We start from the raw sequence: 17,331 nt of genomic DNA on the forward strand, positions 1-17,331 counted from the left end.
TAATTTCAGCCACTGCGGCACTGCTGCGCCGCGCCGAGCCATCAGCATACAACAATATTAATAATATGTTCCTTTTTCTTCACAAAATACACACACACGTCACACACTTGTATAGGTACATACATACATACATACATACATACATACATACACACATACATACATACATACATACATACATACATACATACATACATACATACATACATACATACATACATACATACATACATACATACATACCTACACACATACATACATACATACACACACACGTCACACACTTGTATAGGTACATACATACATACATACCTAAACACATACATACATACATACATACATACATACATACATACATACATACATACACACATACATACATACACACATACATACATACATACACACACACATACATACATACACGACCTCGCATGTGTCTAAATATAAATATATTCCAACTATCAGTTGTTAATTATAAATGTATCATTGCATTGTGATTTGTGACAATAATTTCTTAGTACACAATATAATATTTTCTGAAAATATCATAAAATTAGGCATGTTTTTGTGTTAATAAAATATAATAATGGTCAAACGGCAACAACCGGCCACCAGCCTGCCGATATCTATACTATATATACATTGAAATCTGTGGAGGTACCACGGTTTAAGTTAGTACTATCTTAAACCGTGGGAGGTACCTATCTGATGACAACTAATTGACAAGCTACGCATTCAGCATTTCAGCTTTTTTCTGATTTCTATCCGCATGGCCGCATAATATTGTTTTATCTGCTATACCAATTACCAACACACAGGTAACATAACAAATTTCTTTGGGGACCTGGGTCAATTTTGTCCACAATACGATAGAATCTATTACCTGTGATCTACAGTCTAACTAAAATCGTAATTTTTACAAAGCCCTCACCACAGATTGGTTTATGAAAAAAATATCTGGTCGAAAATGTACCCGGATAATCTTATTTTTCGCTCCCAACAGTCGGCAGTCACAACTATATGGGGTCAGCCACCCTTGTCATACACCTTCATAAGGCTCCGTGCCTCCGTTCCTACTGTTATTTTCTATTCTGTCTATTCATCTCAGTCATCCAGTCGGATGATAATCTGATATAGGTGCCTGCTGAAAAATACCTGGAAATCGGAAAACAGACAGAAAAAAAATAACTGTTCTGATATAATAACATTATTATTTAATATTTATTATACTAAATAAAAAAAAATACAAATACAAATAGATAGGAATATTAAATGGAATGCTATTCAAACGTTTTCTAATATTATTTTCCGTTGCCATAATTCTTTCAGTCTTTTTTTCGTTAGTAGTTGATTTTCTTTTAAGTGGTAATACGATTAGGTAAGTACCTACTAATGTCATAAATTGTAAAATGTTATTCAGTATTCTATAATAGCTCTAGGTATAGTGATAGTTTTGCTCTATATTGGCTATCGTTAAATTTCAGACGGGTTACAATAAATTACACAGCAAGAACAAACGCTGTTACTCATTACTATATAAGCATTCAAAAATTTTTCCCATTTGTCAGATATTTTTTCCGCAGTTATAATATTGTTTTCCAGCGAGAAAAACAACTTTCACCCCGGGCAAGGTTTTTCTACCATCCATTTCCCGTGTGATAAACTCTCTTGATATATTATCTATTCCACGATCAAGACCGTGATCTATTCATTCATTATCTGGGCATCTGACCGAGTCAGTAGTATTGGTAGGCACTGAATGTATGTCATGATATTCTGTGATGCATGCAATAAAAAATAATATTATGTATTGACGTTGTTTTGACTGTTTTGTACAATAAACGTTTTTGTTTCATATTATCTTTTCGTTGGATACTTGGATACCACGATGCTTCATTAGTCATTATATTTTACATAATATAAATTTATGTCTGATTTTTACTTCAATTGGTACGTCTTGATACTTTGATCATGATAAATTAAATCAAATTTGTCAACACTTTGATAGGTATTATAAGTACTATTATAGTTACGACCGACAAAATAGGTTGGCAATGCTGAACGTACGCGTAATCTCTTTTCTATGCGTCCTGCACTCCTGTGCGCTCAAGTTGAGAACCCCTAGATAACAGCGTATGGAATAATGATATTATTATTGTAATGAATATACCGACCCACACACACACGCGTGTATATGTACATATATATATATATATACTCGAGTATATTTAAGTGATATTAATAAAAATGTCGGTTTGATTACTTCGCGAAAAACCAATATCGGATATCCATCGGCTGAATAGTATTTTTAAAGTGTAGTTGGTGGTTAATGGTTAATTACTTATTGGTTACTCTAGATCGAATATATTATTATGTCAACCCGCGGTGCATTACCAAACGTCTGTAGGACTATAGCAACAACTCTAAATCTTTAATTATTACCGTCGCTATAAGAGTGTGAAACTGTCGGCAGTGGTTATTGCCTACGAACAGAACAATTAACGGTCACCGGTGTCGCCGACTTAACCCCATCCGGCCGGACGCGCGATCACAGTGTAGGTATAGGTTTTAAGATTAAAACGATTGTAAAGTCGGTCAAAGTTCTGGTGAGCCCGTTGTCGTTCTTCTCAATAACGACTACGACGACGACGACGACGACGACAGAGCAGCAGCGATTCGGAACGGTTCTCTCGCGACGCTTATCATATCGGCCGGGAGCGCAGTCATTGCCGATTCACATACTCACATATTCTGACATACCGGTTAGCACATCTGTTCCTGGTCCTCAGGTCTTTGTGCTTCTTCGACGTATGTGGAGGGTGCGCACGACATGTCCAAGAAGAAGGATCATGAGAGAAAGAGCCAGTGGGCATGGGCCGAAAACATTCACCCCAACAATATCGAATTTGACCACATACTCAAAGCATATCGCATAGGGCTACCCAACTGCAAACCTCTGTCTTGTCGGTGAGTTAAACCCTTTTGGTCGTACATCAGTCCTTTGTTCGATAGTTACCATGTCCATGTTTGTCATAGCAATCGGTTTTAACTAGGTGTAGGTACCTATTCTTGATCCTACTTGAAATCTTTGTGTCGTTTGTGTTTGTTAAAACATTATGGACGAATAATATTATAATTTTAAACTGTGTGACTGTGTTGCTTTGTTTTGTTTTAATTATGCAAGTTTATAGCAGTAACTTGATGGCAGTCATTTGTTAATAATAAAATTGGGCATTTCTACACTGATAACAAATTTGAATTAAGGATTAAACTTTTTGTACTACTTGGGAAAAATCATATAACATTTAATAATGATGTTAATTACGTAATATTACCAATTTAATCATATGGGCATTTGTGCAAATATGTGGGGCTTGGGGGGACTTGGTCCCCCCCACATTTCTGCCAAGTCCCCCCAGTTCAAAAGTCAGTAATTAGTACAGAGCATATATAATTTTTATAAAATATTATAGGGCTTTAGTCCCCCCAAAATAATTTGTCTATTCGCGCCTATGCATATGGGTACACCCATTATACTTGTAAGTGCTTATGCAGTTATTCACAACTTTCACACCTTGAATTGACAAATATATTATATTGAACCTATTTAAATAATTTTAATTAAAATGTAGGTACCTATCTCTTAACTTTAAAAAAAAAAAATGGGATGTGCACTGTTGTCTTGACTGTTACTGTTCATTTAATTTTGAAGCAATCATTGCATTTAGTTTACCTAATATCAGTGTAAATCAGTTCAAGAATCTAGAGATAGATTTTGATTAAAACAGAGATGAAGGTAACCAGGCACTAAGTTATAGTGAATGTTTTTAAAACATTTTTGAAAGAGTTTTGTAAAATCAATAATACAGTTAACTAAATAAAACAGGCTTGCTCTGTTTAACATTGAAAAAGTGTTGGTATAACCTGGTAAACATTTTTAATTAAAGTTAATTAATTTGTTTTAATTATGACTTTTTGGCTTATAGACGTAATTGCAAAAATAATCCTTACTGTCTATCTGGACTTGGAGAACAACGTTGGCTTCAAGATAAAGTGCGTACACCTGTTAATGACTATGAAGATCCAGAGCTTGAACGGCGGCAAAACAATACATTTGTTGGTTTAAAAAACTTGGGTGCAACATGTTACATTAATAGTCTCTTACAGTTATGGTTTCATAATATTAACTTCAGGTAAACATCCATTTTGTCATTTAAGTTAGTATTTTATGTTAGATTTTTATTAAATATGTTGTATTAAAAAAAATAACCTGGTTATAATTATGTTGATATTTTAATATACAGAAAAGCAATATTTAATTGGAAACCAGAAGAAGATTCAACTGAAAGTCAAAACAAGTCCCTTTATGCTGAAAATGCATATGTACCAGAGACTAGTGTTGGTCATCTACAATTAGTATTTGCTTTAATGCAATTTGGTAAACAACGGTCAGTAGATCCTGAAGACTTTATTACAACTTTAAGAATTAATACTGCTCTTCAACAGGATGCTCACGTAAGTTTTTTAGTCTATATTGTGTGATTATCGTTATTAATAAAACAAAATTGTATTGCATTTCAGGAGTTTTCAAATTTGTTCCTATCTGTCTTGGAAAACAAGTTTAGTACACAATCTGATGCTTCTGTCAGAGATATGGTTAGAGATAATTTTCTTGGCGAATACAAATATGTAACTACGTACGTACTATTATTAAATAATATCTACAATAATAAGTAAATACTTAATATATATATTTGTAATTATAAATTTATTCATTTTTTTTAAATAGCTGTTTAAAATGTAAAACTAAATCCACACGTCCATCAACATTTTATGAACTTGATTTAAACATCAAAGGTCATAAAACATTGAATGAAAGTTTGCAAGAGTTTTTAAAAGAAGAGCACCTGACAGGAGATGATCAGTACTATTGTGACCATTGTAACTGCAAACAAGACGCTGTACGAAAAATATGTTTAACTACTTTACCTCCTGTGCTTAATATTCAATTAATGCGTTTTGTTTATGATAGGTATGTTTTCTAATCAATATTATCTTATCAAACATTAATGTCATATACAATTTATTATTTTTTTTTAGACAAACAATGCAGAAAAAAAAATTAAACACATACATACAATTTTCACAAACATTAGATATGGCTCAGTATTTAAATTTACCCGTTGAACTTGATGAATCGTCTAAAGAAAATCACATATACAATTTATGTGCAGTCCTTATACATAAAGGGTCAAGTGCATACTCTGGTCATTATGTTGGTTAGTGTTTAATATTAACATATATAATTGTACAATTTTAGTAAAGAATCCCTATTTTTTTTTTGCAGCCCATATCAAAGACATAGCCGCTGAAGAATGGTATAAAATGAATGATGAAAATGTTGAAAAACTAAAGGGGAAGGGTTTAAATTTGTGCACTGAAGACGAGTTTAAATTAAATGGTTCAAAAGTTACTAAAGCTCCTAAGATTCAAAAAGGTATGTTACAAACAAACAATGCTTACATGTTGGTTTATATGCATCATACCATGATTACAAAACTAAAAACTGAATCATCTAACTGGGAGTTATCACCAAGACTGATTCACCTTGTGGAGGCTCGTAATAATAACTTTGAAAATACAATATTAAATATTAAGAGTAATCGAGAGTATGTAGAAGACAAAGATAAAGTTTTTGTTGAGCAAATGTTGAATTTAATAACTGAGATGAACTCTGTATCTGTAAAAGAAAAAAAAAAGGAAGCCATTTCATTACAGTGGCTTAACTATTGGTTTAAAATCACACCAAATCAGAATGTCAAGGAAATTAGCAACTGTGCAATTTTATGTAAACACAATTTACTTGACCCTGATAAAGTTCATGAAGCCAAATACATCGGAACGGAATTAGTACGTTTGAATAAACATAATATCATATAATATGTATTTCTTGATGTTATTTAATTTTTACTTACAGGCAGATAAATTATATGGTATATATAAAGGTGGTCCAAGGCTACCATTAAATTCATCAATATGTTGGAAATGTGTAAGAAATAAATGTGCCTTAATCTACACCAAAACATTAACTACTGAACAAAATAAAACTATCAACACAGTCTTACATAGTTGGAATCCCTCGCCTAGCGTAAAGTGAGTATTTTTTAGATTCTGAGTGGAATGATGAATGTATTGGTTTTACAATGGAGTGTTTTTTTTTAAAATTTAAAATTTTTGTGTGTCATTGCGGTTCAGGGCAGTAAAACTGCTCCGATTTTCTTCAATAGTATCTTGTTCGATGGGAAAGTGTATCTAGTTGATGCATTTGAGAGGTCAAAATTTAAAATTCCCAATAGTTTTCAAAAGCGCCGGGAAAAACAACATAACAATTAAGGGGAAACGGGAATTTTTATGCAAAAACGGTTTTTGACAAAAATCGATTTTTGTTTTTGGTGTAACTAAAACAAATGAACGTATAAACATGATATTTTCACTGGTTGTTTGTATTTGTATCTTCTATACACGATTTTCAAAATATATATATTTGTTTTGAACTGTTTAGGGACATTTTTAGTTTCCAATTTTATTAGTTTTTTTTTCTATGAATGTCAATAAAACTTTATTTGTTGGGTAAAAAAGCTTGAAAATTTAATACAAGGCTCCTACTATATTGGTACAATGACATTTGAAAAATATTAAAAATCTTGACAAAATTTATCAAATTTTAATTTAATAATTATTTTGTAGTTAAAAATGTATAAAATGTTCAACTTTTATAGCTTAGGATTAAATAATATAAAACAAGGTTCCACGTAAATAGGTTATATATAAATTACTTTATTCGCAATAATATCAAATATACTTACTAATATCATAAGCTGACTGACCGTTTTTGCTCAGAATCGTTTTTACTTATACAATGATATTATATCATTGAATTTAAATTTAACACCATACATTACAGTGACCCACTTGTGACCAACTGTACAGCAGAGCGACATCCACTTGCCCACTTTTTAAATATAAGTGCGACACAGATTTTCTATTCTATTAAAATAGAAAATATTTTATTCTGTAAATAAAATTTTAATCATAAAATATATTCAGATAAACATTGACAATTAAATAAATGGCTAAAAAATGTATTTATAAAAAAAAATATTATTAGAAGTGTCAAAAACTTCTATTCGAGTACAAATCATTTTACGTATATACAAGGTGTAACAGAAAGACTTGACCAAATAAAAAAAAAATTATGCTATTTAAACATATGACAAAAATTGTTGATTATATGTTTAGTAAATAGTTTAAGAAATATACCTAAGTTACCAAATTTCCAAAAATAATATTTTTAAAAAAGTTATTGCGTTCCAGATTAATTTAATCGAAAAAATATTGATATTTTAAAAAATTTTAAAAAATAAACTACTTGCTTGAGATAAATTTTTTTACCATCCAAATTATTCTTATAATCAGATTCGCAAATTGACTATTTTTAATTTATTCAAAAAATTTAAATCAAATTAAATTTGTAATGTAATTTTTTTTTATTACACGTGTAGTGCAAGTGGCTATAAATTATATATAAAATAAAAGTTTTAAAATATTGATTAGAACAAAAGTTATTCAAAAAGTCAGTTCTATCTGTTACACCCTGTAGTTTTATATATTTATTCATTTAAATAGTAGGCTTTGAATGTTTTAAAAGGATGCATGTGTTGTCTCTGTCTTACTGCGTAACAGTTTACGCTCAGAAGAACACATGCAGCTTTATTAGTTTAAAAATTAGAGTGAATTGACCTATTATCAAATGTAGAAGTCAGCATATTATCTAGTGAACCTCATTAGTTTTTTTTTTATATTTTAATTTTAAAACAAGTTTTTGAGTTTTTAAAAATGTACAAACAATTTACTATTGTAAAATACTCATAAATGGTTTATAATTAAAATATAAAAAAAAAAAAACAAATTGGGTTCACTAGATAATATTCTTATTCCTAAATTTGATAATAGGTCAATTCACTCTAATTTTTAAACTACACGTGTTCTGCTGAGCGTAAAATTTGCTATGTTATGCACTTGTAAGACTGAGACACCACATGCGGGTGTGGCATCCTCTTAAAACATTCAAAAGCTATTATTGTGTTTTTTTTATGATTATTTAATTTAATATACAAAATTTAAATACAACAACTTAAACAACATATTCATAATTTAAGTTATAAATATATTTTTATTTTATTTCAAATCTAGAAACAAAATAACCACTCAGTTGTGTATTATGAGTATTATTTATGGTTGTTGGTGCAAATCCATGTGATCACAGGTAGGGGGGGGGGCACTGATTTTGGCCTCTGGTTATATCAGTACAATACATTGTTGCAAATAAAATAATTAATACAAATTTGAACTGACTTAAGTGTTTAGAAAATTGTATCTATATTTATTTTGGTTATATTTGTTATTATTTTTATTTTGTAGTGATGAAAACCATGAAAAAAGTTACTGGGTTGGGAAAGATTCATTAAAAAGTTGGCGACGAATGTACTTGGAATTATTTGAATATTTTGTTAATAATCATGATATACCTCCAAACACTGCTCTGCCTCTGAATCCAGATCTATTGTCAGTAGTATGTGATCCATCAAGCAGTTTTGATGATGAGGACAAAAAATTCTTTAAGTCTAAAGATAGAAGCCGTTTTATTAAAATGGAAGGGATAACATTAGAATCTATTGATGGATGTCGGAAACTTGCTCATATGTTTGTTAACAATTCAATATCAATTTTCAAAATTCTAAAGCTCAATGATTTCAAACCATTTCATTATTCCTTATTGGAATTAGAGTCAGTCTTAGAAGAAATGACAAACATATTGTCTTCAGTTATTGCTAAAAAAGTTAATGATGAATTAGCCATTGAAGAGAAAAAATTTGATAAAAGTAAAATAGATAATTCAAAGAATATGATAACTGAATGCTTAATTCCAAATGAGAGCGAATCAAAAACAGACGACGAGCATAAAGAAGATGATGTTGAGGACAATAGTCACGAAGAAAAAGACAAGCATGATGATTCTGATTCTTTTGATAACAAAAATGATACTGAGTACATGTCATGGGGATTTAATGAAGATATTACATGTTCGCATGGTAGGTTTATAATTAATTTTTTTGTGCAATGTTTTTCGAATAAGTAATGACCATTTTATTTTTGATAACAGGGAACTTGACTATTGAGACTAACACAAGAAGATTGGTTCCAGAAGTAGTGAAAGGTATTCTTCATTCATACTTTCCCAAAGCGCCAATATTTGCTAATGATATTGAACCTTGTAATATATGTCGAGTAAGTAGAAGAATTTTTAAACATAGAAACATATACACATTAATTTACTATTGATTCAAATTATAGAATATGCATAGTCAAGATGAGATTACTAAAAATCTACATAAGCAGTCTGCTATTACAGAAAAAGAATTGCTGAGTGATTTGCTATGGAATAAAAAAAGACCGGTTCCTTCACAGGAAAATTCTCCATACCCTTGTGTTTCTAAGAATTTTTTAGAATCTTGGAGAAAATTTGTGAGGTAATAAAAAATTATATCATTATTTAGTTTTAATTTATTAGCTTGTAACAATTGTGCATAATACATATTAAGATTGGAAACTTCTAACATAATTGATATATTTATTGGTTTAAGTTAAAATTTATTTCCGTAATGCTGTGTTCAAAATCATTTATTTTTCTAGAATTCTAGCTATAATGCTGTATATATAAAATGGTTGTATGCATTTATTATTTTTAAAACTTAAATATCTTTCATTTTATTTTTAATTTGTATATTGGATTTTGACCAGGATAAATTTTGAATTAAAATTCTGCTAAGTAATGAATGAATTGATTTTTTATGTATTTGGTTTTTTAGTTATGAATGTGATTCTGGTTTTGGTAGAATTAGTGGTTCCAAAGTATTAATTTAAATGTAATGGATTACAAATTGTAACTTGACTATATTTAAACATTTTATTTTTCAATTTATTAGTGTGGAAACTAATAGAGATTTTCAAATTTGTATTTTTCTAAATGTTAAAATCTAGTTGCTAAACTTAGTGTAAAAATATATTTATTCCCAATTATTGTTGCTTTTGTATCAATTGAAAATAATCCCTTTTCTTATATTATATCTTATTAACTATCTATAAACAAATGTAACAATAAATTAATGATAAACAAGGCAATTATATTAATAGTAAATGTACAATATTAAGAACAATTTAAATTTTTAAAATATGAAAGAAATATTATTTTTACATTTTACATTGCCTTTAACTTGTCAGAATAACAATGATAAAAACATTGTCAACTTTTGATTTTTAATGGTAACATGTATTTTTGAATTTATATTTTAAATACTATTAGTTTTTAAGTTTTGGATTAGTGTATCTAAACTACTACAACTAAACATCTAATGTTAAATATTAATTCTTGTATTGTATAGTAAATGTTTTGACCATGTAAAACGTATAAACAAATAGGTACCTAATAAACTAACTTAACCTAACTTTATCAATATATTATTAATAAGTTCTTAATTCTTATAATATAAACAATTTATTTCTAGTATAAAATTAATCTTTTTTACCAACCATAATTTAGAGGAGTAACTAATTTATGAATACATCTAATTATGTATTGTACAAAATAGTAGTACATAAGCTTTTTGTATTTTCAGCAATATTTAATTTATTACTTGAGTTAATTCAGATATCATGCTTAAAAGTTAAAACGTACTAAAAACTTGAATAGACAGGAATTTTAATTTTACTTTTATACGCTAGTGACATTAATTAAAATATATTGTTTTTGAGTTAAGACGCGTTAGTTTTTAAATTTAAAAACGAACCTTCAAATCTGAGAGAGTTGGTACCTGATAGTTGATAATTAACTAATAATAACGTCTAACTAAATTGATATGCTTCCCGTTGGTAATAAAACTTTACTATTCTAGACTAACTACACTATTTCATTTTTTTTTATTGTGGACAAAAACCATTAATTAGACTAGTCGTCAGTGACGACTCGTCACGTAATGACAGACCTATTCGAGTGATCGATCCCGCGTGAAGTGGTAATAATGAACGCACGCTGAAGTTACACATGATTCTTCATTATCTACTGCACATCCCCCAGTGTAATTCTTTACACATCTCACGAACATCGCGTGAATGACAGCCTGTAGTGTCAGTGACGAATAGCTACACCACCGTACTAATTGTGTGAAATATATCGATCTTAATCAATTTTCTTCGCCGATAATGTATACATACTACATACAGTCTTTTATGGAAAATATGAAACTCCGTTTGTAGTGTTTTTCTCTTTTAAAAATAAATTTACTTATATCCGCCCTATAAAGAAAGGGAGAGGACCTTGTAAAACGCATCATAGCTAAAAGAGAGCCGGTAAATCGGGAGGCAGATGATGGGGAGGATAGCCAATAAATCAGATTTCAATTTTGAAGGGTAAAAATAAGGATGATTTGTGGCCCGAGCAGAGTCAACAACCAATACAAAACCACAGACTGTTGCAATGTAATACTATATATATATACGTACCAGAGCCCATGCCTGTATATACGTAAAAGTAATATAAAGCGCATTAAATCTCCATGTGTCAAAATATCGTTTCCGAAATCGGTGATATCTGCCCATTCGGCAAATTGTGAACGTGGACTACAGAAGAAAAAATAAAAAACTTAAAATAAACAAAAGATATTTTTGAACCAAATGCTACGTTGAGTTTCGATTAAATAGCGTTATTATAATATTATATGATATTATAATAAACTCCTAAGAATCGTACATACTTTTTTTCCCGGTACTTATTCGCTACTGATATTTGATAAAAAAAAAAAAAAAGTTATTTCAAATCTAGGTACCTTCCAGCAGCTGTATACTGCATAATATTTTGTTTGTTGAATATCGTTGTATAAAATATAGTGTAATATATGTAGCCACTTGAACCTGATCCGACGTTAAATTTATATTATATGCTATTTATACATATATTGTATGTAAGCACTGACTATTACTCCATAATTTTCCGGTTACTGGTGCGCTCATGAAACATCGCATTTGAATGAATTGGATAGAATGAAATATTAAAATAAAAATATTATATTCTTATTTCTAATTAGTTTTACTAAAAGGATTATCTGCCTTTTTTCGCTTGTAATTCCGTTGACCAGGACGCATAAAAATTTGATATTCGCATGGCACTTGTTTCGACCTGACATGCACTCTTCCCCATGTCTTCTAACCCGTTAAATCCTTTAAATTCAAAGGATTTATTTTTACGAGGGTCCATTGCCACCCCTGGAACCTGTGACGTCTGCCCCTGGATTCTACTTGTCAAAATGACATTCGCTATATTCTTCTAGCATAACAAGTCTAATATTACAAATGCACGTCGTTTCAAAATAATAACATGACTTTCTAGTAATATTATCACATAAATTATATATTGTAATAACATTCTTTTTCTGTTATACGTACTATATCTACACAACTCCCATTGTTGGGTTGTATACACTTGTATGTATGTTGATCAAGAGTGCATAGTCTGTGTTGCTCAAAAAAAAAAAAATACTGCGTACTTTACTAGTCAATTCAATATGTTAATATGTTTTTCATAGTATTAATTATTATATTGTAGGCTTAAATGTCTTTTTTTAGGTATCCTAATAGGATTTAAAATTTAATAGCTCATTATTTGTTCACATCTGTATAATATAGTGTGCAGTAATTTACTTTGATTCACATTATTTACTATAGTATGTTGCGTAATTGTGTTATACGATTCTTTATTATTTAAAATTCTAGTTCATACTTTGTAAAAAAAAACTCGTGACAAGTTGGAAGGCTTCTAGTGTGTCACAAAACTATTTATTTGTTTATTTTATTTTATTTTTTTTTAAGTTTTACTGGTTTATAAACTCTCAAACAATCAAGCCACGGTACAGTGGGTCGGTGCGGAAAATCTGATTTAACAAGCATGAATAGCTTTTAACCTTTCGAACTTCTAACCAGCTTTTCTTTACACTTGGTTCGCGTTGAATAAGTAAAATTCTTTCGGAGCGGTCTCTGCTGCTCTCTTCTGAGAGTATACCACCGCCTCCGATACACATTGTATTGTGATCGGAGAACTATTACAGCGGACTTTCTGGCGGCGTAATATAATAATAGTTATCGAGACGACGGTGTCGCGTCGCCTTAAGCGCCCTCTTACCCCTCAGCTTCATCCACTTCTATACGAATATATATATATATATATATATATATATATATATATAGCTTTCATCACCTCAAGCCGGTATAATTAATCAAAAATGTTGTTGGAGGACAATGTGATGCCGGAAAGGAGAGGGGACGCCTTTGGTGTATTGTTATACAGGCATCGTTATGTGTAATTAATAATTCACACTTAATTAGTCAGAAGATATTCGGGTTGTGGTCAGAGGACCATTGAGAGGAGGGACACGTCGAACAATACTTGACGAAATTACGAGCTGCCTTCTCTCTGATGCTTGACGACTTTTCATTTTAAGAGCGGAAACGAGAAAAGGGCCTTTCCCAAATTATTAGACGGTGTATAATAATTATTCAAAATCCGGCGTGGTGCGTGGCTAAGTTTTTGCGTGTTCATTCGGACGTTAAGGATCGTTTATAAATTACTTTATCACCGCGAGCACACAAAGGGAGGCTGTCCACTGGCCTGCAAGAGAGCGTGTGTGTGTGTGTGTGTTGTGGCGGTGGTATGATTAAACCGTTTCCGAACGTTGAGCGTGATAGTAGGCGGGCTATATCTTTTATCGGCCGTGATTACAATATAACAACAACGGACGATGAGAGAACGAAAAAAAAGGCTTCACGTCGTTATTTGTCGTGGGTGTATAATATATATTTATAATATAATAATTTGTCTGATGAAAAACACGTTATAATTCTGTAATATTTAACCACGAAATATCAGATTTTATTTTGACCGCTTTTATATCGAAAAACGTGCAGTTTATCGAATTATACTTTCGGATTTACTAGCCCGATTTTGTTTAGAGTGATCCTGTAATAATAATAAAACGAAATAACCAAACCAACGACGGAGGAAAATAAGTAAATGAATATTGTGTATGGATATATTGTTCTGTATATTATTATAATACTCGAGTGTAAAAACAAATCTGTGTATATATACAAAGGTAGCTGTGAAACGGCGGGAGGGTTGCAAAGTACTGGCAATTGTCGTACGTCCGTGTCCTCGCAAACGACTGGAAATCTTTATTGGAAAACAGGAGCGGGTAAAGCGGCACGTGCATTTGTTTGATGGGTTTTCGCCGACACCGCGTTCGTTGGCGGTTTAAGCGACGGGGTTTATATACCGCTTCGGACTTGTGTCGACCACAGCGTACCGCTCTCATCTTCGGAGGGTGCGCGGTGGTGTACCCGTATAGTCTACACCTACATTAAACCTACGCTCTACGCTACACTACACTATACTTCACTATATATAATATAACTATAATATATTTTATATATATATAAGTGTGTGTGTTTGTGTGTGTTTGTGTGTGTACTATACTACGGCCGTGTATGCTATTACACCGCCTGCGCGCTTTCTGTATCCCCGCTGAGTGCGGTGCAGTATATAATGTTGACTGATGGCCGGCCGTCTCCGACATGTGTTGCTCTGCCGCAGTCGTCAGCCTCCGCCTCTGTCGCTGTGTTCGAAGCTCTGAAAGACGTCGTCGTCGTCGTTGTCGATGGGTCACATCAAAACTCTGCGTATAGAATATAGATACAGGGCGCTCGCGAGATAGGGTGGAAAATGGTACCGAAGGGGACTCGTGGCGATCGTCCAGATGAATTGCCGGCTATCAAGACTCGCCGCTGGTCGTACAGCTTGTGTGTGTGCTAATGACGTCACACGCCGTCGCCACTCTGACCCTACCAACAAAACGTATCATTTCTCAAAACCACCGAGGCCATTGCCTCCCTATATATCTACCTATACTCCCTTATTCCTTGAGTATACCCACTACGAGTGTAGGTATCTCATATGCTGCGTGTGAGAGAACATTTTTCCAGTATTTTTTACTATTTTAGGCTTTATCCATAATATGTATCCTAACACGTGATAACGCGTGAAATGGTAGAGCTTGTTACGAGGATCGGGCACTATTAAAGCTATGTATTGGCTGTCCTCGGAACAGTGCCATTTCTCTCACTCTTATCATAAAACTCATGCTATATCTCCGTTTGGCACGACCACGCCTCCCAGTCCTCGGGACAAATGTTCCGTCTATTTCTATAAGCCTATAATAAAATTATACGTAATATAGGTATACACAATATTTTGGCTTTTTATAAGATTAGGTAGGTAGGCTTCTATTAAAAATATTTTTTTAGATTTATCTTTGAGTTTGATGACAAATTGATATTTGGATATCCGGTATCGAACTATTATACTATTCATAACACTATACAAGTATACAACCATGCCCCTTTACCTTTCCCACTTAAATCTAAATATTATAGGGGTACACTGTATCATTTTTTGTATTGTTATACCTACATAGAACATTAGTATGTGTTGTTTATGTTTTCTTAATATGTATTTTTAATAAACTTTTAAATTGTTATTTTTGTTCTTCAATCCTATTTTGGGCTTTATTGTATTACATTTTTAATAATACACCTAAATATCTGTTATAGAAATTCATCAAAAGAACCAAGACCTCATTCGATTGTGAACGAAGCACTTCTTTGCAAAGAACACACTGGACTGTTATTTGAACCACCTTCGAATTTGTATTCGACTGAACAGAATCCGTAAGTAATAAATTAGTTAATATAATTTGATATTGTGATATAATAAATATTGATTGTATGTTGTATTTAAAACGTCGATTTATCACAAGTTCTAGGTAGGTACTTGATAATAATATTTAACTATATAAATAGGTAACATAATTATTTACATATATATTATATAAGTTCGAAATTATGATTTTTAAACACTATTATTCTATTTTTTAAAGTTGATACAAATTACTATTACACTTGTATAGCTCTAGTGCTGTACATTAGCTTTATATTTTAATTTTTCAGCAATTGTCTTAAGGATACTAAAAAAAAATGCCCACACTTAGTATGGATGTACCTATTGGAACTTTCTGAGGTTTTTCGAAAAATATAAAAGACCTCTTTTCTTTAAGAATATAAAATTATACTATAACATATTCAATATAATAATATATTGAAATATAAATACCATAATAAAAATGTTTGCATAAAAGCTTTAACTTTTTTATATTACATGTTGAAATTGTACAAATCAATGATTAGAACAGAAGTTTGAGTCCCTGAAAAATAGAAACGAATAATATAAACGTTCATATAAGCGCCGTAAAATTTTATATTATTTTTAAAAGAGGTGTATACAATCTTAGAGTACAAATAGAATATCTGACAATTGAATATGCCAGTGAAATTACTTGATAATAGATGCCACCCAGTGGTGACACTTTCTTATCCTCAGTGCTATAAAACTAAATTACTATTTCTTTATTTTTATTTTTATTTTCAAATAATTTTAAATTTATAATATTGAATAAGCATTTTGTAATTTTAAAGTTTAGTTAGAATTGTTAATTCATAAGAAAAAATTGAACAATGATCTTAACTTCTCAAAAGTCGATACGCTGCAGTATATTTATCGTTTATAAAATGTTAAGTTCGGTCACAATTCGAATGAATGTAATGCAGGTTTACTATAATATTATGGTAATTTAAACGATTTAATATTATATTGTGTGCCCAAGTTATTTACTAAACATTTTCTATCAGAACGAGAATAATGTTGAACAGTGATTTAATTCAAGAATGCCCATATACATTTATCTTCAACATTTAGGGTGGTTTTTACTTTTTAGTAGCTAATTCTAGTTGGTACTTTGGTAGTCAAAAGTTTAAAATTGGTAGTAAAATAAATAAATTAAGCATAGCATACAGTAGTACGGTTCCTAATAAGTTCTAAATACTTAAAATACATATTTTCCACATGTTTTTTAAGTTTTTTCAGTGTTTGAAGTTCATAATTTACGACATTTGAATATCAAACTAAAAAATCGATTTTCTCTAAAACGATTTTAGTTGTTTTGTTGGAATTAAATAAATATTAACCATACAAAAATATGAACTTAAAGTATTGTATTTCACTATCAGTGTCATATTACACAATTTAAGAAATATTAAAATAAAAGGTGT

The 17,331-nt window shown here is 30.9% G+C and overlaps 1 protein-coding gene across 1 annotated transcript in view; it reads left to right on the forward strand.

Moving 5' to 3' along the window:
- The first annotated feature begins 2,195 nt into the window (after positions 1–2,195).
- Positions 2,196–17,331, forward strand: part of LOC100169183 (ubiquitin carboxyl-terminal hydrolase 48) — a 42,409-nt gene continuing 27,273 nt past the window's right edge. Inside the window, exons 1-12 of the mRNA XM_001942601.5 lie at positions 2,196–2,970; positions 3,990–4,196; positions 4,308–4,518; positions 4,585–4,700; positions 4,793–5,035; positions 5,104–5,282; positions 5,351–5,913; positions 5,981–6,156; positions 8,485–9,155; positions 9,227–9,351; positions 9,418–9,593; positions 15,778–15,894. Coding sequence (XP_001942636.2) covers positions 2,834–2,970; positions 3,990–4,196; positions 4,308–4,518; positions 4,585–4,700; positions 4,793–5,035; positions 5,104–5,282; positions 5,351–5,913; positions 5,981–6,156; positions 8,485–9,155; positions 9,227–9,351; positions 9,418–9,593; positions 15,778–15,894 — 2,921 coding nt within the window. The 5' untranslated portion in view covers positions 2,196–2,833. The remainder of the gene's footprint in view (positions 2,971–3,989; positions 4,197–4,307; positions 4,519–4,584; positions 4,701–4,792; positions 5,036–5,103; positions 5,283–5,350; positions 5,914–5,980; positions 6,157–8,484; positions 9,156–9,226; positions 9,352–9,417; positions 9,594–15,777; positions 15,895–17,331) is intronic.

Source organism: Acyrthosiphon pisum, chromosome A1 (assembly GCF_005508785.2).
Source record: "Acyrthosiphon pisum isolate AL4f chromosome A1, pea_aphid_22Mar2018_4r6ur, whole genome shotgun sequence".
NCBI lineage: Eukaryota > Metazoa > Arthropoda > Insecta > Hemiptera > Aphididae > Acyrthosiphon > Acyrthosiphon pisum.